Source organism: Gymnoscopelus braueri, assembly GCF_963280865.1.
Source record: "Gymnoscopelus braueri genome assembly, chromosome: 7".
In the NCBI taxonomy this organism is placed as follows: Eukaryota; Metazoa; Chordata; class Actinopteri; order Myctophiformes; family Myctophidae; genus Gymnoscopelus; species Gymnoscopelus braueri.
The window spans coordinates 2,980,890-3,002,535 of NC_137608.1; the positions used below are offsets into that span (position 1 = coordinate 2,980,890).

Consider the following 21,646-nt stretch of genomic DNA (forward strand, 5'->3'; position numbering starts at 1 on the left):
TGTCCCTCTCCAGTGTCTCCACTGTCACAGTCAAATACAAAAAGGCTCAGAAAAAAGTGAGTGGGCAATTTAGCATTCATCAGAGAGTGAAACACTGCGGCCATTCTCTGTAGGGCTGCAACCATGGATGATGTTCACAGTGATTATTCCGTCGATTGATTCTTTGATTAATTGCACAATCGAGAAACGTGCTTTTTGGATTTTTGTTTTGGATTTATTGTATATCAATGAATCGACTAAACCGATTAGTCTGATTAACCTCTAAAATCCTGTTTTATACTTATAGCGAAGATAGCTGATCTACAAGCTCACGTGTCACTTTTTTTGCTATCTTTGAAACATAAAAAAAAAAAAAATTGTTTATTTAAAATGTATTATTTATATCATCGAATTTTAACCCCTCAAAATCTCTGCGTACTGTATGTTTTCTGAGGGGAATTGGAAATGCAACCACGTACTGTAACTGTTATGAATCTCTTGATGTGACATCAACAGACAGTTAATGTAATGTGTTTTTGCCATTTTATTTTGTTAAAGAAAAACGCATAACACACTATACTTAACTCATTCAATCTACAAATGTCGTCTAAATCCTAAAAGTTTTCTGAAAACCGTATGTTGGTATAATATCAGAGGGTTCTCAAATTGTTTCATGTCAAGGGCCACCCAAAATTATATGTACATATATTTGGTCGCGGACCCCCATCTCAAAATATTTAGTTCCAGGGACACATAGCACTCGTTGCTGTGGTATGAGCTTGTATATCTGCTATTTTTGAATAGCCAAAGTATAAAATAATGGCAATAGCTAATGGCTATAGCTAAAATCTAGAATGACACAGATGCGTTCCCAGAGTGAATGGGTTAGTTGACCGGAGTGCCCCAGGCAAGGGCTCTATACTTGGCCCCCTTCCGTTTTCACTCTACACTATCTTCGCCGAATATAGCCAATCTACAAGCGCAGATCAAGCTTGTGGATCTGCTATTCACGCCGAATGTTAGCCCCCAGAATAGGGATCCTGGCATTCAAGTGGTTAACGTGACTGTGTAACAGTGATGAGTTGGGATCCAGAACAGGAGGAACCGGTAGGAACCGGATCCAATATTGAGGAACCGGAATCGGTTCCGTCCCGTTTGGAACCGTCTCCGGAACCGGTTTTATCACCCTGTCAGTGGTTCTCAAACTTTTACATTTCAAGGACCACCACGACTGTGACAGTGTACAAATGGAACCAAATGGACCTGTTCCATTTGTATACGCTCAGAGTTACAGACCTGTAAGTGTCCATTTGGACAGGTAACTGTTTAGGAAGCGGAATGGTTAAAATCCTTAAGGATCACAACCCCTAAACAGTGAAGTCTTAGCCTGGCATGGCCAGACTAATATCACAATCTGCCACGGGCAATTTCTTTTTGCAATGGCAGATTCGTCTGGAACCAGACTAGTGAAGTCTTACCCTCAAACGTTCGGTTCCACATGCGCGAGGTGATCTCGGCTCCGTCCTTCTTGCCGTGTCCGCTCTTCATGGCTTCGTGCAGAGCGATGGCGTACAGCAGCAGAGCGTCGTGGAAGCCCTCCACAAACATGTTGATCTGAGAAAACAGACACATCTTCAATTGGACGAGAGCAAAGAACAAAAAGAGACACTGGGGGGGGGGGGGATTCAAAACCAGAGGAACCGGATCATGCATTGAGGAACCTAGGAAGGTTGGTTCCGTGATCACATTTTGGAACCGTTTCCGGGAACGGATTTATCACACTGTCAGAGCTGTTATGTGGACTTCAAGTCTGCTATACCATTGGTTCTCAAAGTGGGGTCCGGGGACCCCCAGGGGTCCCTGCGGGGGTACCAGGGGGTCCCCAGCAAAATGAGTCAATATGGCGTCACAATCATTTTAACGACTTTAACCATATTTTATACTTTGGCTATTCAAAAATAGCAGATCTACAAGCTTGTAGGTCTGCTATTTTTGAATAATCCTGGCACAAACATATTTTTTGAGACAGGGGGTCCTTGACATGAAAAAGTTTGAGAACCACCGTGCAATTACAATACCAGTGGAACTTGTAGATCTACTATTTTGTTTTAATCGTGAAAAAAAAATCATGTATGCATTTGGCCACGGACCCCCATCTCTAAACATTTTGTTCCAGGGACCCCCCAGAAGCAAAGATTTGAGTTGTTGCGTTGAAAAGGGGACAGACATCCCCACGTTCCGGGCCGATAGCGACTACAAGCACCCCGTCATACTTACATCTTATCGATCAGTGGACAAATTGCTGTGATTATTAGTGGACTAGGAATGCGTATATGGTCGAGGACGGGCCCAGAATAGCGCATGGCCGACATGGAGATAAGTCTGGGAAGGCTGATTATGCTGATGCTGCAAAACTGCCTGTGGTTTCACATCTTAAAACTGTTTGCTTTCACTGTCCTGGCAACACATTCTGTGAATAGACATTCCACTGCTCCAAACAAATGCTTAAGTCGTTTAAATAAAGAGATTGCAGTGTTCCAAAAATATCCACACGCAGGACAAATATTATAATGGAGTATTTTTTTACAGAATGCAATGCGCTGACCATCCTTTTTTTTGTGACATGTTTCACATTTTTGTGTTTTATAGGCAGCGGTGGACATTTACTTAAGCACTGTACTTATTTACGGTAAGTAAACTTTTTGAGTATCTGTACTGTACCTTACCCGAGTATTTAATTTGTTGGAAGCTTATAACTTTCACTCCAATATCTTTCAAAGACAAATATTGCACTTTTGACTGCACTCCATTTCTAGGAAGGGACCCCTGCAAATGTTACAAAAGTTCTAAATTACCACTTAAGCTCTATTTAACTGATCTAATAGCTCATAACGAGTTGCATCGAGACATGTTCTCAATTTTTTTTTAAACATAAAACGCAAAAAAAAAGGATTTTGGGGGGACATTTCAATACAGCATTTCAATACAGCAATGCATTGATATCAAAAAGAAAAAGTAATTTTAAAAGCAAGTAGTCCAGTGCTTTAACTCGAGTATAAATTTGACGGAGCAACTTTGTAGTTGAGCAATGTTTGACCAGGAGTATCTACTGTATACTTTGATCAAGTACTGGAGTTGAGTACTTTGACCACCACTGTTAATAGGAAACATGCTATTGCTATGATATATTACAATATCTGGAAATATGTTGCTGCTTGCATACCCCCCTCCCCCTACCCCAACCCCACTTACAACTGTAAGCCGGATTTATGACAGATCATTTTCAAGCTGATATGTGCTTTTTTTTTACAGCGAGGCGCCGAAGAAGTCAGTCAGCCTTCTAGAACAGGGTTGGTCTGTGTGTGTGTGTGTGTGTGTGTGTGTGCGTGTATGCCCCTAGTGCACGCATGCCCCTACAAAGTGCATGTATGCCCCTACAAAGTGCATGTATGCCCCTACAGTGCATGTATGCCCCTACAGTGCATGTATGCATGTATGCCCCTACAAAAGTAGACCAATCACAGCGATCTTCACTGACACTGCTACACCAATCACAGGTCAAATTAGCCAAGAGGTGACCAAGAGGTGACCCCCCCCCCACTTTGTGGCCAGAAATCCCAGCGTTCATTTAGTTGACTAAAACTATGACGAAAAATGTTTGTCGACTACCTTTTTTCACAAAACTACATAAAAACTAAATTAAAAACTATGATGACTAAAACTATGACTAAATGTATTGACAATTTTGTCAACAAATAAAAACTAGATAAAAAATGTTTAGGGGGGACTAGTGGAGAAGAGATCCAGTAGAATTAAGACAAGTCATTTTATGCTTGGCTGCGCGTAGGTGTCACACACCGAAAATAGCCGATCTACAAGCTCACAACACGTCGGCACACAGCTATAATAAAGTAAAGTATAAATCAGGCATTAGGACGCCATCACGGCCCGCCAAAATACATTTTAGCCGACATATCAACTATAGTTGACTAAAATGTTATGATATTTTGTCAACTATAATTAGACTAATACTAAAACATGACTGGAAATGGAATGAATAAACGGAACGTTATTCAAAAGACTATGACTAAAACTAAATAAATATTTGCTGTCAAAATGTACAGCTGACACCCATTTCACATGGAAGAGTAGCCTAGATGATGCTTATTCAGTAAAATCCTCAGTGTTCATTTAACTCAGAGTTGAATTTAAACTCAGGATGTTACAAAGTAGGGTTTATTTTTTACACAGCGTGGCTCTGCAGGAGGAGTCTAGAAGGGTCTCTGTGTGTGTGTGTGTGTGTGTGTGTGTGTGTGTGTGTGTGTGTGTGTGTGTGTGTGTGTGTGTGTGTGTGTGTGTATCCAGCGCTGATCTTGCGAAACGCTGGACCGGTCAGCACCACAGTTCTTGTGCACACTGCCAGTCTTTTCCACATAATGCTTTATACTTTTAGAAACATTTAACTTCATAATGGAGGTCAGTGGTGCTCTGATCTGAAACATTTGGAGTCATACATCATAGATTTATGTCATCATAGACGACTGACGTCATAGATATCTGATGCTCTCTGTGGAGCCAGAGATCCACTTGATTCAAATCTTTTTTCAACAGGTTTTTCATTGTTGTTTTTTCAATATTGACGAATCCCTCACAAAAAACATGCAGTAATCCTGGTCTCTATCTCTATACTGCCTCCTGGGGCGCCTGATGGAGGGGAAAGGAACTGGTTGGAATAGCGTGTTCCTTCCACGCGCTACGTCCTACCGGGGAAACTCCCCCCTGTCAGGTGATGAGAAGCGGCCTGCTCACTCCGCATGCATTGTAGGAAGCATGGGCTCTCCCCAGGCTGGCAGAGGGAGAGTAGCGCCCAGGGTTACAAGCTTAGGCATTGGCACTGGGTGAAAAATGGGTTACAAAATCGTGGGATAAAAATTCAAGAAGAAAATAATAATTGATGAATGCGCTCAATTAAACAAACAGCAGTTTTGGGATCACAAATTAGAATTTGTCCGTACTCTGATTCAGCTGCGTATATGCATATACTGATGTGCCTTTGATTATTGTCATATATTATGTCAACTCAAATGTAACAAATATCTGAAACAAACTAGTAACTGCTGTAAGAGGTGTGATATAATAGATCTTTGACTGACTTAAACAAGTGTATCTTCTCCAGCTAATTTCACATTTCAATGTATGACACGTCATGTGAGAGCTTTACAATGTGTACATTCATAACGTGTAAAAAAGGACAAAACGGAAAGAAAAAGGAAAATGAGCACGACTGGTGGCACATTCTATCAGCCGCTGTCACCGTGCTCACACACACTACGTCATGGTCAGTGTGTGCTTGGACCTGCCACTGGTCACTGTGGTTACTGACTAACACAAGTGGACAGCTTGAATGCTTTCTCTGCTGGGAGTTATGCGCTGCCCACCCTCTCACCGCGGGACCGCCGGACAAAAGAGAGGATTTTCTGCATGCACCAAAAAAAAGGGGAAAAAAAAAAAACCTCCGCGCTGTGGCCGCAAGTGTTCAAGTCTGGCCATTAACCCATCAAGACCGGGGAAAGCAATTGTGTCATTTTAAGATTTCTTTGGCTATTCAAAAATAGCAGATATACAGCCGCGCTATGAGCTTTTTTTTTTATCCTGAAAACGTGTGCAAATCTTTGAATATATATTTTTTAAAGCCAACATTTGTAACTCAAATCTTTGCTTCTGGGGCATTCTACATGTCTTCTAAATCCTAACAGGTTTTTTTTAAATAAATACTTATGTTGCTATATATCAGTGGTTCTCAAACTTCTTCATGTCAAGGACCCCCAAAATGATATGTATTTGGCCGCGGACCCCCATCTCCAAATATTTAGTTCGAGGGACCCCCAGAAGCAAAGATTTGAGTTTGCTTTAAAGGTAGGGTAAGTGATTTGCGTTGGTTAAAATAATTGTTAAATAGCTCTATATTCTGATAGTACTCATTGCTATAGTGTGTTTGTTCAGTATTAGGAGTCTCCTTGTCTCTCCACCTCTTTATTAAACAGAAAATGCATTTTCGTTTCAGTTTCAGTTTCATTTCCAATTTTATCCAACCAGGACAGAGAACTCAATCAGGATACAGATTAAACAAGTGAAATTGGAAGTGATGACACTAAGAAATGAGCAGGCAAAATTGGAACTGGAACACTATACAAATTAAGCTTAAAAATTGGTACTTTCTCCTGATTGGCTGAGATGTTGACACCTACCGAAAAATTTATTTTCTGTTTATTAAAGAGCTGGAGATACAGGGAGACATCTGTTACTGAAAAAACACTCTATAGCAATGATTACTATCATAATATAGTATTTTAACCTTTTAACAAAATACTTTTTGTTTTAACCAAAAAATATCACTTACCCTACCTTTAAATATATATATATATATTCAAAGTTTTTCCCAAAAAATTGCAGATCTACAAGCTTACAGATGCGTTCCCGGTCTTAATGGGTTAAAATGTCCCGTCTGAAAAAGGGAAAACGCTCTATAAGCTCTTTGTCCCCACGGGGTGGAAATAAATGAGGCTGCCGATGTATGTGTGCAATTATGCGAGATCTGCGCTGATATCTCTCCCGTCTGTCACCGGGGGTGGAGGAGCGTCCCAACCCACTGAGATTCTGTGTGGCCTGGCCTTGTCTCCCCCCCCTCCCCCCTACCCCCAGCAGCGTGGTGGCTTAGGTTGGACAGCTCTGTGGGGACAACAAGTAGCCACAAGTTGTCCCGTACACCAGTGGTTCTCAGACTTTTTCATGTCAAGGACCCCCAAATCGAAAATATTTTGTGCCAGGGACCTCCTGTACAAGATTTGTGCCAAAATGTTTTTAAAATATTCCAAATGTCAAACATTTTTGCAAGATTTTTTTTGAAAATAGCAGAAAATAGCAGATAAGCTCACAATGCGTCGCTTTGCGACGCATTGTGAGCCTGTGGGTCGGCTATTTTCAAATAGCCAATATATATCGGGCTCAAGTCGTTAAACTGAATTTAACGTCCTGCCCGGGAAACTCCCCCCTGTCAGGTGATAAGAAGGTCAGTTGGCTCTCATGCATTGAAGGAGGCATGAGCTCGGCCGTGGGCTCCCTAGGCTGGCGGGGGGAGTGTAGCGCCCAGGATCACTTAGACAATTGGCACTGGGTGAAAAAGAGTTGCAAAATCTTGGGATTTTTTTTTTTTAATTAACACATTTTGCTGGGGACCCCCTGCTATCCCCCCCAAGGACCCCACTTTGAGAACCAATGCCGCACAAAGACCAGTGGATTCGTACCATGGGAGGTGCAGTTTGAGATTTTTGTTGTATGCCAAAACATGGCGCTTTCAGTCAGAATGGACGATGGACCCCAATTCCATCTGCCTTTTTCATGATTAAAAAAATCATGAGTTCATGATTTGTGGAATGTTTTGGTAAAATGGGCCCCTCCTGCACATTTTGGAAGCCGATCGTAGCCAATCAGAATGGCATATGAAAAATCTGAGAGATGAATTACTCTATTAGAGATGGTGTGTACCAATTTGTGAGTTTAGGACTGAATTGTAGTAGTAGTAAAAAGTGTGTTTTGAAGTGTGTAAAATCTCGAGTTGTGTCCGATTTTTTTTTTTTTTTACAACCTACGGCTCAAGAATTATAGGCCAAAAACATGAAGTGGCCTCTTATAGCGCCACCATGGGGCCAATTCGAGCTTCACGCTGATCGGTCCTGCGTGGCCGATCTGTCTGTCTGCTCACAGACAGACAGACTCCCGGCTGTTCCTCTCCAAAATGGTGATCACACCCAAAAATCGGTCGTGCTCTAATTTTTACACTCAAATGGCCTGCTATCCTGGTGCTATTTTTCTCCCAGAACTGTTTACGCGAGTCAGAAGGCTCCCAGGTGTGGTTCATGTACCATACACAACCCGACAAGTATCATAATGTTTTGCTTAACCCATTAAGACCCGGAAAGCATCTGTCATTTTAGATTTTAACCACTGTAACCATCATCTTATACACTTTGGCTATTCAAAAATAGCAGATCTACAAGCTCATAGCCGCGCTATGAGCTTGTATATCTGCATTTATTTATTTTTAATCATGAAAGTTTGAGCAAATCTTTGAATATATGTTTTTTAAATCGAACATTTTTAACTCAAATCTTTGCTTCTGGGGGATTCTATAAAATGTCTTCTGAATCCTAACAGTTTTTTGAAAGAACTTATGTTGTGGTTCCCAAACTTTGTCATGTCAAGGGCCCCCAAAATGATATGTATTTGGCCGCGGACCCCCATCTCAAAATATGTTGTTCCAGGGAACAAGCTCATAGCGCGGCACTCTGTGCCACGCTATAAGCTTGTAGATCTGCTATTTTTGAATAACTAGAGTATAAAACAATGGTTAAAGTGGTTTACGCAGATGCGTTCCCGGTCTTAATGGGTTAACAAGCCTAATTACAGCCAATTAATTTAGTCTCCTTAGGCTATTTTTTTCCCAGCTCGACTAAGCTTGTTGATGCCACAACGCCAGCGGGTGTGGGACGGAGAGGGTGCTTTTCAAAGCTTCTTGTGTTTAAATGCAACGTCACATTAACCTCTGCGTCCCTATTCTGGGCTGAACATTTTGCCGAGAACAGCAGATCTACAAGTTAATGACGAGCATACAGGGGGAGTTATACTGTAAGTGAGAGGGCACATTGTGTAACATCGACATAGGCCTTTTCACTTTCACACTCGAGAGATCAAAATCTCTGGATGCTGTCTTTTTCTGAGGAGAATTTGCACACCCACCCGTCCTTTCTCTGTAAATATGCCTTATGATTAGCCTCGCGTGGCCAGACAATATCACACGACACACTGCGGCTAAAGTGCGATGCAGATTCGTCTGGAACCAGGCTACCTTATGATTCTACTGAGTTTTATTCCAATAGGGTTTGTAATGTCATTTGTATCGTATGTATTATATAATGTATTACAGATGAATTGAGTACAATGGACCACAATGGAAACAAGGCCCCTGGGGCTTTTTGAGTTATCCTTTTAGGCAGCATAATCTTTGACTAGTGGTGGAGTACTGTACTTAAGTACACTTTTTAGGTGATTTTACTTTACTGGAGTATTTCCATATTTTCAATACTTTTCAGTATTTCTACTTCACTACAACTCAGAGGCAAATATTGTGCTTTTACTCCACTACAATTATTTGAAAACTTTAGTTACTAGTTACTTTGCAGATATAAACAATTATATTATAAAACGTACATTAACCACTTCAGTAGATTTGCTATCTTTGTGAGCTTGTAGATCTGCTATTTTCAAACATTTTAGTACCAAACATTTTGAACACAGGCCTATTTTTATATTGTGGTATTGCTACTTTTACTTAAGTAAAATATCGGCAAAAAAATTGTAGATCTACAAGTTGTGTTGCGACGCGTTGTGAGCTTGTAGATCGGCTATTTTCTGTGATTTGGTGTGGAGGGGAAAAAGGAGGGGGCCAAGTACAGAGAGCCCTGGGGGCTTCTGGTCGACTAAGTAGAGTTTCAGTGGTTAAGTGTACAAAAAATGGTGCTGGGAATACCAAAGCACCTGGCTTTGTTTAAGGAATATCAATTATGTCACATAAAGCTACAAATTCCCAATTATAATACAACCTTAAGGTAACTAAATCTTTTTCTTCATAATTATAGAAAATATATATTTAAAAAAATTTAAGCTATCGTTCCAGGGGAGCAATAATTTCAGCAACACACTTATAATTCAAACCTGGCATGTTTCTAGGCGATTATGACGCATGTTCATGTGCTCTGCGTGCATATGCAGTAATAACAGTGCTGTAACCGTGCCCAACACACCCATCTACTGGTTGGGACTGCATATCAATATTTAACCACTTAGTAACTAATCTCTCAAGACTAGATTCTGCTGAGTAATAAACACAGAAGCACCCGGGAGGAAGTGGACTAAGACGTCTTCCTGTTTTACACAGAAAAGGATGGGCCCCCAGAGGCAAAAACAAAGGAAAACATTTTTTTTTCCTTCTTCTCCTTCAGTTTTTTTTTACCTAACAGGTTCCCAGATTGCTCAGTAACCACTTAGTCAACCGGACCTGAGTTGGCTCTGTTGGCTCTGTTTTTTTTCCTGTCTACTCCAAATCTCTTCGCCAAAAATAGCCGATCTACAAGCTCACAACGCATCACAACGTGATGTGTTGTGAGCTTGTACATTGGCTCTAGTACTTGGGGAAACGTGCAAGTTGGGGAATGCGTGCCCCCCCACTCAGACAGTGACGTTCTGTTGGCATCTTCCAGACCGCGGCCCATTGATGAATAAATACATCAATGTGTCTTCAGTAGTGGAAAAAGTAAAAGTATCAATACCAATACAATCTAGAAATACTCAGTTACAAGCAAAAGTGCGGTATTAAAAATGCGCTTGAGTAAAAGTGCAAAAGACTCAATGCGCAGAATGTCCCATTTCACAAGTTCAATATGTATACAAATCTTTTCAAAATAGCAGATCTGCAAGCTCACAACGAGCTTGCAGATCTGCTATTTTCAAATATTTTAGTACTTTAAGTACATTTTGATGCCAATACTTTTGTACTTTTACTCAAGTCAATTTTGAATTCTAGACTTTTACTTGTGAGGGCACGGCCCCACCGCACTTTTATTTTTACCTCTGGGGCGGAATCTGCCAATGCTTTGTCAATGCAAATGTGTGGATTCATGGTCTTGCGGATTTTTTCCAAGAATCCACGCATTTGCATTGACAAAGCATTGGCAGATTTCGCCCCAGAGGTCAAATAAAAGTGCGGTGGGGCCGTTCCCTAACAGAGTATTTCTATATTGCAGTATTGGTACTTTTACTTGCGTAAAGAATTTGAGTACTTTTTCCACCACTGCTGAAAAGTAACAGTCTTGGATATACAAGGTTTCCACCCGACATCCGACTAATATGTCGGGAATTAAGCATCCCAGAATTCCCTGGCATCGACCAAGCATGACAGAATAAAACGGGTCCCCCGGAGAGAAAAGTATCACCTTCGGGTAAAGGGACAAAAGCCACCATTCTCCAGTGGTGGAAGAAGTACTCAGATATTTTACTTAAGTAAAAGTAGCAATACAATATAACACAATATAAAAAATATTCTGTTACAAGTAAAAGGCCTGTGTTCTAAATGTTACTTGAGTAAAAGTATTGGTATCAAAATATACTTAAAGCACCATAAATAAAAGCACAAAAATGTTTGAAAATAGCATTAGCAACGCGTTGTGAGCATGTAGATCGGCTATTTTCAAATAGCCTTGGTATAAAATAGGACTGAAGTGGTTAATGTATGTTTTATAATATAATTGTTTATATCTGCAAAGTAACTAGTAACTAAAGTTTTCAAATAATTGTAGTGGAGTAAAAGTACAATATTTGAACTCTGAGATGTAGTGGAGTAGAAGTAAAAGTATTGAAAATTGGAAATATTCCAAGTAAAAATACCAAAGCATTTTACTTAAGTACAGTACTTGAGTAAATGTACTTAGTTACTTTACACCACTGCACCTTCGGTAAAGGGACAAAAGCCACCATTCTCCTCCCTCGAAAGTCACCAATGCAGTTGGCATCAACAGCGCACAATATGTGTGTTGTTGTTGACGCAACAATTTTACAGCTCTGGTGACAGGCCAGTATGGAATCAGCAAACTGTATACTGACCAGTGGAAAAAGTACTCAAAAGTATCAGTACTAGTAAATAAGGTTTTCAAATAATTGTGAAGTAAAAGTATAATATTTTCCTCAGAGATGTAGTGGAGTAGAAGTAAAAGTATTGAAAATTGGAAATACTCCAGTAAAGTAATAAAATACCTCAGAATTGTACTTAACTACAGTACTTAAGTAAATGTACTTAGTTACTTTCCACCACTGATACCGACGCTGTCGAGCCGAAACCTTGTATGTCCAAAACCGTTACTTTTCAGGAAAGAAATAAACTGTTCCACTGGATCCAATTATTTAGTCCAGTGCTTGTCAAACTTTGTCAAGGACCCCCAAATTGAATGTATTTGGTCGCGGACCCCCATCCGAAAATGTGTTTTGCCAGGGACCCCCAGAAGAGAAGATTTTTGTTAAGAAAAATTGGTAATACTTTTGAGATTTTGAGAAAATCTTTTACATCTGCAATATTTGAGAGGCCAACAACATTACTGTAATGCTGTATTGAACACATTTTGCAGGGGAACCCCTGGAACCCACCCGAGGACCCCTGGGGGTCCCCGGACCCCACTTTGAGGTTAAAGCTTTTCATTGGCTAAATATTTATATATTATCATTAAAATCGTAGCGTTTTGCCAATCATTTGGGGGACCCACTTGCAATGGCCTCACGGTCCACCAGTAGGGCCCCGGCCCACAGGTTGAGAAGCACTGAAATAGGCCATTTATTTCAGAAAAAGAAAGAAAAGAAAAAAATATGAAATATGGAGATATAAAGTTTGTCCCCGCCAGCGACAATATATTTTAAGAAGTCAATTTTGTTAATTTGCGGTCACATCTGTCGTACTACACTCATGTCACATGTTTTATTGGAGAAGGGAACGTTCTTTGTTTTGGAAGGCGTCGGAGGCAGTGTGGCCGACAAGGTTGTGGTTTTGTTTGCAGTTTTTTACTAAAGCAGGCCTGCTGCTGTGCGTCTTGAAAAGACAAGAAGAGTTCCTTTTTTCAGTCAGGCATTGAGCTGGTCAACTGCGCCTGTCAGCTTCCCCGCTGGGGTCCTATTAATCCATTTAGACCGGGAAAGCATCTCTGTCCTTTTAGATTTCTTTGGGCTATTCAAAAATAGCAGATATACAAGCTCATAGCACGGCACCGAGTGCTTGAGCCGAGTGCTTGAGCTATGAGCTTTTTTTTTATCGTGAAAATGTGTGCAAATCTTTGAATATATATATATATATATTTATTTAAACATTTTTTTTTACAAAAAATCTTCGCTTCTGGGGATTCTACAAGATTTTTATTTTTATTTTTTTAACTTGTTGCTACGTCAGTGGTTCTCAAACTTTTTCATGTCAAGGTGAAATGATATGTATTTGGCCGCCGACCACCATCTCAAAATATTTAGTTCCAGGGACCCCCCAGAAGCAAATATTTGAATATAAAAATAAAAAAAACATATATAAAGACTTTTTCAAGATTTTTCAAAAATAGCTGATCTACAAGCTCATAGCGCGGGACTCGGTTTCTGTATATCTGCTATTTTTTAATAGCCAAAGAAATCTAAAAATGATACAGACGCGTTCCCGGTCTTAATGGGTTAACCTTGCACGGTCCAATCATCATCCACCTAGCTCCAACTATGTACTTTTACTTTACTTTGAGTATGAGCATTTTTCAATACTTCATACTTCTACTCCACTACATCTCAGAGGCCAATATTGCTACTGCTATTGCTTTTATCTCCACTACAATTATTTGAAAACTGAATCTTTATGCCAATGCTTTTGTACTTTTACTCACAGGGAAATTTTAAACACAGGACTTACACTTCTAACCGAGTATTTCTACATGGTGGTACTGCTACTTTTACTTAACCCATTCAAACCGGGAATGCGTCTGTGTCATTTTAAGATTTCCTTGGGCTATTCAAAAATAGCAGATCTACAAGCTCATAGCCTGCTATTTTTGAAAAAAAATGATAATTTGTGCAAATCTTTGAATATATATTTTTAAAGCTAACAGCTTTTACTCCACTTTTACTATATATTATATGATACTATTATACTATATTACTATATGAAAACGTAATAGTTACTTTGTAGATTTGGATTATTATTACAAAACACACATTAACCACTTCAGCCGTTACATTTCGGCCATTTGAAACTTCAGCTACTGTGACATACATGAAACACAGCTACTGTGGTCTGATTGACACTCACTAAGCTGTGCTTGCTGCTTGTAGCCTGCTATTTTTGAAAAATTGTGATAATTTGTGCAAATCTTTGAATATATATTTTTAAAGCTAACATTTGTCAAATATTTAGTTCCAGGGACCTCCAGAAAGCAAACATTTGAGTTACAAATGTTCGCTTTAAAAACATATATATTCAAAGATTTTCACAAAAGATTTTTCTAAAATAGCAGATCTACAGGCTTGTATATCTGCTATTTTTTGAATAGCCAAAGAAATCTTAAAATGACACAGATGCGTTCCCAGTCGTAATGGATTAAGTCAAAGAAATGGGTGTACCACTGTGCCTGTCAGTGTCCCCACTGAGCTCCATTAACCTTAGCAGGGTGGAATCGTCATCCGCCGTTTGTCCCGACATGACAGCATGACAGGTCCTGCTGCTCAGGGCTACAAAAGGCTTTAAAGGCCGTTCAAGCGCTGTCCTGGCAGGCAAAGCCTTTTTGGACAAAGCCAAAAGCCATACATCCACCTCTCAGGTCCCCCTACCCCCCCCCATTCACACTTTACACATCCATTTCTCACTGTCCCACGTAACCAGCTAGAGCAGGGGGCTCCCAAATGTTTTCTACTCCAAACATTTGGTACAAGTACTCAAGTACTGTACGATTTTGAGGTACTTTTACTTTACTGGAGTATTTCCAAATTTCTATACTTTTACTTCTACTCCACTACATCTCTTTTGTACTTTTTACTCCACTACAATTACTATATGAAAACGTACTAGTTACTTTGTAGATTTTGATTATTATTACAAAACACACATTAACTCTCTCAGTGCCACGCCCCGAGATATCCCGAGTTTTTCCCGAGTACCCTCCGTGCCAGCACGAGAAATCCCGAGTTTTTACTTTTGACTGTGGTCGCGCTATTCTGTTTATTTTTCATGATCACTTTCGCTTCCTGACTCCTTCAGACTCATTGGGTTCCGGTTTCATGACGCAGATTCCGTTTCCGGTTCTCATTTTTGTCCCGCGGTCATTTTCGGCCAGAATAGGGAAAGTCACGGTTTTTCACACGGTATAAAAAACGAACGGAGAGGTCCACGTCTACTCTCTTTGGTCTGGGTGACGATCAGTCATCGTAGTCGTGTATCGCATCGTAATTTAGCCCGATCAACGATTGTCAAAAATGTCAACATCCGGTTATGACCGGATGTGACGTGAGCCTGTTTGGGAGGGGGCGAGTGAGCCAGCGAGGTCATCAATGTGTCGATTTGTTGCTCTCTACTGGTAGAACTGTATTATGGGTTTAAACCATAGAGTTAAAAATAATAGAGAGGGCACCGGATATCGCCTCCCATCCACTTGCATTGAGTTGCTCACCCAGCGCATGGGCTCAATTGAACCCTTCTTCCGGGTTGGAAACGTATTGGAAAATGTGATGGGCGCGGCCTATTTGGGGCTTCAGTGACGTCACTGGAGCCCCATGGGCTTGTTCACATACATTGGCCACACCTGCAATACCTCAAATGGCCAGCATGTCCATTTGGCTTCAATGAAACCACTGGGTTCTGGGGGCTTGGTTTAAACACCCAATCAGATAATTTATTTGAATGAAAAATTTACAAATTTACAAATTTAAAAAAACGCAAATTGCTGGCACTGGGGGAGTACTTTATGAAAAAACTCTTGGCACTGAGAGAGTTAACCACTTCAGCCGTTACATTTCGGCCATTTGAAAATAGCAGATCTACAAGCTCACAATGCGTCGCATTGTGAGCTTGTAGATCGGCTATTTTCAAAAGATTGTTATACATTTGAAAACTTGAAATGGGACATTCTGCATAAAGTGTACTTTCTACTTTTGGTACTTTAAGAATTTTTTTATACCAATACTTTTGTACTGAAGTATATTTTGAATTCCGGAGTACTTTCTACCACTGTGCATTATGAATCAACCACTTGAGCCCTTTTTCCCAAAATAGTGAAAATAGCAGATCTACAATCTCACAACGCAAGATGTGACACGTTGTGAGATTATAGAACTGCCATTTTCACTATTTCTTAAAAGCTCTTTTTATTTGGTTATTAACGTAACATTTCAACAACAACAAAATCGTATTAATATTATTATTATTTTTGTGTGAAAATGTTTGAAAATATTGTGAAACGTAAATAAATTGGATATTTACCTGCAACCACTAAAAATAGGTCCATCACCCGACAAAACGGGTCGTGATGACCCATAGACCCCTTAACAGACGACGTCACACTGATAAGAACCCGTATACGCGCGCAGGCCGGCACCAAATGAAACCCATTCTGTCAGGTCTCTCTAGGACGCGCCTCACTATAGCCAACACACAGGAGGAGGTTGAATGAACTGAAACCCCGAAACAATGTGTTGGGAATTGATTGCATGAAACAATCACCTGTGCGTTCCAGTCTCAATGTTGGTAAACAAATAATTGGTCTATTGTTTGTTTGTGAAGCAGTGAGACAGGGGATTGTTGTCCCTTGGCTTGGGGACCAAAACGGGGGCGGCGTGTCTGGAACAAATCAGTTAGCCTGATGGAATGACTGGAGCAGCCTGTGACGATTCCCCACTAAACATGTTGACAGCCTGACATGCATGAAACACAACTACTGTGGTCTGATTGACACTCACTAAGCTGTGCTTGCTGCTTGTTGCGTGTGTCTGGAATTAAACACTGCTCTCCCCCCAACCCCCCCCCCCCCCTAATCATACCTAATAAAAGGTATGATGCAGGATTAATTGATGAAGATCTGGTGATCGAAACGTTGAGAGCGTAATGAAAGTGGAGTGGAGTGCCTTAAAGGAGTATTTCAACCAAAAAAGGACTTATTTTCTATTTTTTAGTTTTTGTCGCATTCCTAGGAAAATTATTTGATGTCCTACCGGAGACATTAGGATCTTTCCGCCGGTCATCAAATTATTGGCTTAGGGATGCGACAAAAACAAAAATAAATCTCAATGAATTCAAGGTTTCAAGGTGTGTAATTGATAGAAAGTAAGTACTTTTTTGTGTGAACTACTCCTTTAATATTTCTTAACAGTTGTTTGTCCTGCACCTGGGTGCACTTGCTATAATAACAAAGGTCTCCCTTTCCCTTTCCTTTCCCTGGAACTGCTATTTACGCTACTCATCCTAAGACCAAGTACACAGGGTTCAAGTGTTTTGTTTTTTTAATGCCTGCGTACAGTATGACGGCAGCATACTGTACGCCACAAACAAAACCATAGGACATGAGTGTGTGTGCTTCACAAAGGATGCAGAGTCTAGGGAGTGGAAGCTCTTTGTACAAACAAACTCCACAGGTGTTTCCTGGTCGCGTCGTTAAACGTATCCCAAACTTACGTACACTTCCACAGTCGCTACAGTCGTGGAGTCCCGCTCTCTGGACGGACTTCTGCACTTCGGCCGAGAAGTTCAGGAACTCGGGCTTGACCGTGCGGAGCAGCGTGACCGTGTTGAGAGCGGCGTAGGCCTGCCTGGCCTCGTTGTCGTACTTGTCCCCTCGCTTCCACGAACCGTTGCCTACACAAACGGACAGGAGAACTTAGGCTTGTCACCAGTGGTGGGAAAAAGTACTCAAATGTTTTACTTAAGTAAAAGTATCAATACTGCAATGTAGTGATCTGTTACAAGTAAAAGTCCGGAATTCAAAATTGACTTGAGTAAAAAGTACAAAAGTATTGGTATCAAAATGTACTTAAAGTACCAAAAGTAAAAGTACTAAAATGTTTGAAAATAGCAGATCTACAAGCTCACAACCAGCTAACTCAATTTTTCCGCTTTTGCATTTTTTTCCCCATAAATCAGTGCTATTGAACACCCTTTACGTCTGTGTGTTGATTAAAACAATATTGAACCAATGAAAAGTATTAAAAAGTGCTTCTGACAAAACCAGCTAACTCCATTGGATCCTCAAACTTTCTGCTAAACCAGCTAACTCCAGCAAAGGGGGGTGGAGTTAGCTGGTTTAGCTGACTCCAGGCTCCACCCTCTTTTGACCTCCAACCTCATTGTGAGCTTGGAGGTCCATTCAGCTGTTCTTATCAATGATGAACAAAACCTCCTAACTCCAACTTTTTGTTTTGTTTTTGTCATTTCCTGAAAAATGAACATTTTGGCTAGTTAGCTGGTTTCTGCCCGACAGCAGAGATGTGACAAATCTTTACCATAGGAGGAGGAGTTGAAGAGTTCGATGTTGAAGAAGACGTAGGAGCCGTTGGTGAGTCGCCGACGGTGCGCTGCCAGCATGATCTCTCGTATGATGTCACTTCCTGCACACATGATCACCACTGGAAGCAAAGCACACAGACAAAGAGGTTACAGTGGCGCCGCGGAATGTCATTGTGACATACTGTAAGTTTCACTTTCAAAACCTTTGCATCATGCATGTCACACAAACAGAATGCATTGCATTTTGTTGACATAACAAGTTTGTTCATATCCTATCCACAAATCCACCATTTAACTTCCACAACCCACATGATCAAAACCATTGGTGTTGTGTGCTGCATTCTGTTTGTGTGCAAAGGTTTTGAAAGTGGAACAGGTTAAAGTCACTAGCCACCTACTTTAACTCTGAGAGTGTACAAATGGAACCAAATGGACCCGTAAACGGGTCCATTTGGTTCCATTTGTACACTGTCAGAGTTACAGACCCGTAAGGGTCCATTTGGACCCCTGGTGGTCCCCGGACCCCACGTTCAGAAACAGTGACATAACCTGATCTGAAAGATTCTTCAAAATCAGTTCCCCAACATGTGACATTCACTAATGCTGATATGCTCCGTCATAGCTGATCTTCAAGCTCACAGCAGGCCGTGGACAGGACACGGTCATATGACCGGGCAGAAATGGGTCGCGACCCCTCCCTATGTCTGGGAAACGCGATATACGATCACAATGGTAAGACGAAAAGCTGTGGTATGTTTGACCTGCTGTTATGTTGAGGCTCTATGTGTCAGCTCAGTGGTTCACGTTCCTATTGTTGTTGATGAACACTTATTGGATTCAAACCCAGGTCAAAAGGTCAAAACCAGATATCCACCAGGGTCTGCCATACATTTCTATGGACCGCTCCTCTCCCCAGCGCTGACCATCACCGCTTCAGCGATTGAGACAGGGACAATCTCTGCTAATGTCTAAGAAGTGAGAAGTGAGACAATTAGACTGGCGTGAGTCTAACACTTATGGGGAAATAAATAGTGATGCTGATGGTACTGTGGCCTATTTGTCAATGTGCATACAAAGCTTGGTGCTCATCGGTCCAGTGATTAGCTCTGGACACACACACACATACACACACACACACACACACACACACACACACACACACACACACACACACACACACACACACACACACACACACACACACACACACACACACACACACACACACACACGCGCCAGTCTATCCTCCTGCAGAGCCACGCCGTAAAGAATGTATGATCATTTGAAACAGTTGAACCCTTTGCCAATCACTAGTCAATATCTACAATACTTTTACAACTCCACTATATCTCGGATCCAAATATTGTATTTCTTACTCAGATTTTGATTATTGTTACAAAACATACATTAACCACTTCAACCCTAAATACATTTCGGCCATTTGAAAATAGCAGATCTACAAGCTCACAAGATTTGTATACATTTGAAAACATGAAATGGGACATTCTGCATAATGAGTACTTTTACTTTTACATTACATTTTGACGCCAATACTTTTGCACTTTTACTCAAGTACATTTCAAATTCCGGAATTTTACTTGTAAGGGCGCGCTCCCACCAAGAGTTGGCTGGCCGCTGTTTGCAGAATCTGCCAATGCATTGTCAATGCAAATGCGTTGATTCACGCAAGAGCAGATTTTTCCGCTAGTCGCGCAGACCTTGCGTTTATCTGCTCTCCGCGACTAAGCATAAAACTGCTGGAGGCAGGCGCTGATTTTCTCCCTCTGTCCAATCGGGTGAGTCGAAGGCGGACCGTCCCAAGACTCAGGAAGCAACATGGTGCTCAAGGTAGCAGGCGTTGCGGGCTACGGGGAGGGTCCTGAAAGTGAGTGACAGGCGCGACACTCCCGTTTTTTTGAATCCGCTGGCTGCAAAAAACTGTGGCCGCGCACAACCTGCGTTTAACAGCGGCCAGCCAACTCTTGGTGGGAGCGCGCCCTAACAGGGTATTTCTATGTTGCAGTATTGATAATTTTACTTTAGTTTTACTTACTTTTAAGTAAAAAAATATGTGTACTTTTTTCCACCACTGAAATGAAAACAGTTTTAGACGGATTGTCTATTTTGTTGGATTATGACACGGCCAGAATCAGTGTTGCCAGATTCTGTGAGAGAAACAAGCAACCAGGTCTAGGAAAACCAGCCCAAAAGAAGTGACTATGGGCCACATGTGCACTTTAACATGTACATCAGCTATTTGAAAATAGCAGATCTACAAGCTCACAATCGGTAGAGATCGGCTATTTTCAAATAAAATCTTGCGGGGAAATTACAATAAGCAGATCTGGCCACCCTGGCCAGAACGAGAAGGCTGGGGCTAATGTGTGCCAGAGGATGCTTCTAATACCAGAGAGGCAGAGTAACCATGGTCACACTGTGGAACAATGTTTACAAGGTGAGTGGTGATGAAACCCACGTGCTTGTTAAACCCTTCAAATCACGGAAGGCTCTTCCTTTCACAGCCAGGCCCCTCCTCCTCCTCCTCCTCCTCCTCCTCCTCCTGACATTTTCTGCAGTTCACCAACCTAAAGGGATAGTTCACCCCCCAATTTTTTTTTTCTCTATTGATTAGTCACCCCATGGAGACTTGAATTCATGGATATTTTTCTTGTTTTTGTCACCGGTCCGCCGGTCATCAAATTATAGGCTTAGGAATGTGACAAAAACAAAAAAATCCATGAATTCAAGCCAAGGCTCTATGGGGTGACTAATCGATAGAAAAAAAGTCATTTTGGGGGTGAACTATCCCTTTAAGCCTTTATTTAACATAACAAATTTAATAAAAAGATGCCACATCTCACACGGGGTTGAACATTTTTATTGGACATTCTCGCCTGTAATAACATGCCCGAAATAGAGTTTAAGTGGTTAACTATTTAACCTTCTTCTCCTTCTCCTGAGACAAAAAAATCTAATAAATGAATGAATGAATAAATAAACAGTGGTGGAAAAAGTTTTTTTACTTAAGTAAAAGTATCGATACTGCAATGTAGAAATGCTCTGTTACAAATAAAAGTCAGAAATTCTGAATTTACTTGAGTAAAAGTACAAAAGTATTGGTATCAAAATGTACTTAAAGTGCCAAAGTAGAAAGTACTCATTATCCAGAATGTCCCATTTCACAAGTTTTCAAATATAAAAATCTTTTGAAAATAGCAGATCTACAAATGAGTTTAAATAGGGCTGAAGGGTTTAATGTATGTTTTGTAATAATAATAAAAATCTATAAAGTATATAGTAACTAAAGGAGGAGTAAAAGTACAATATTTGGATCCAAGATGTAGTGGAGTAGAAGTATGAGTATTGGAAATTGGAAATACTCAAGTATAGTACAAATACCTAGAAATTGTACTTAAGTACAGTACTTAAGTGAATGTACTTAGTTACTTTACACCACTGTAAATAAATGAATCAAATCAAATCCTGGACGTCGTGGCCTTAAAGCGGCAGTACAGTATGTAACCATGTCTCACCTAGACACAGGATCTGACACAA

The 21,646-nt window shown here is 40.8% G+C and overlaps 1 protein-coding gene across 4 annotated transcripts in view; it reads right to left on the reverse strand.

The window, feature by feature from the left end:
* Positions 1-21,646, reverse strand: part of npr3 (natriuretic peptide receptor 3) — a 371,704-nt gene that overhangs the window by 329,241 nt on the left and 20,817 nt on the right. For all 4 annotated transcript variants that reach the window (XR_013933491.1, XR_013933492.1, XM_080434034.1 and 1 more), the window contains exons 2-4: positions 18,088-18,210; positions 17,268-17,443; positions 1,458-1,593 (exon numbers count right to left, since the gene is read on the reverse strand). Coding sequence is in view for 2 of the 4 variants with exons in the window: in XM_080434034.1 (XP_080290160.1) it covers positions 1,458-1,593; positions 17,268-17,443; positions 18,088-18,210 (435 nt within the window). In the remaining 2 variants the exon portion in view is untranslated. The remainder of the gene's footprint in view (positions 1-1,457; positions 1,594-17,267; positions 17,444-18,087; positions 18,211-21,646) is intronic.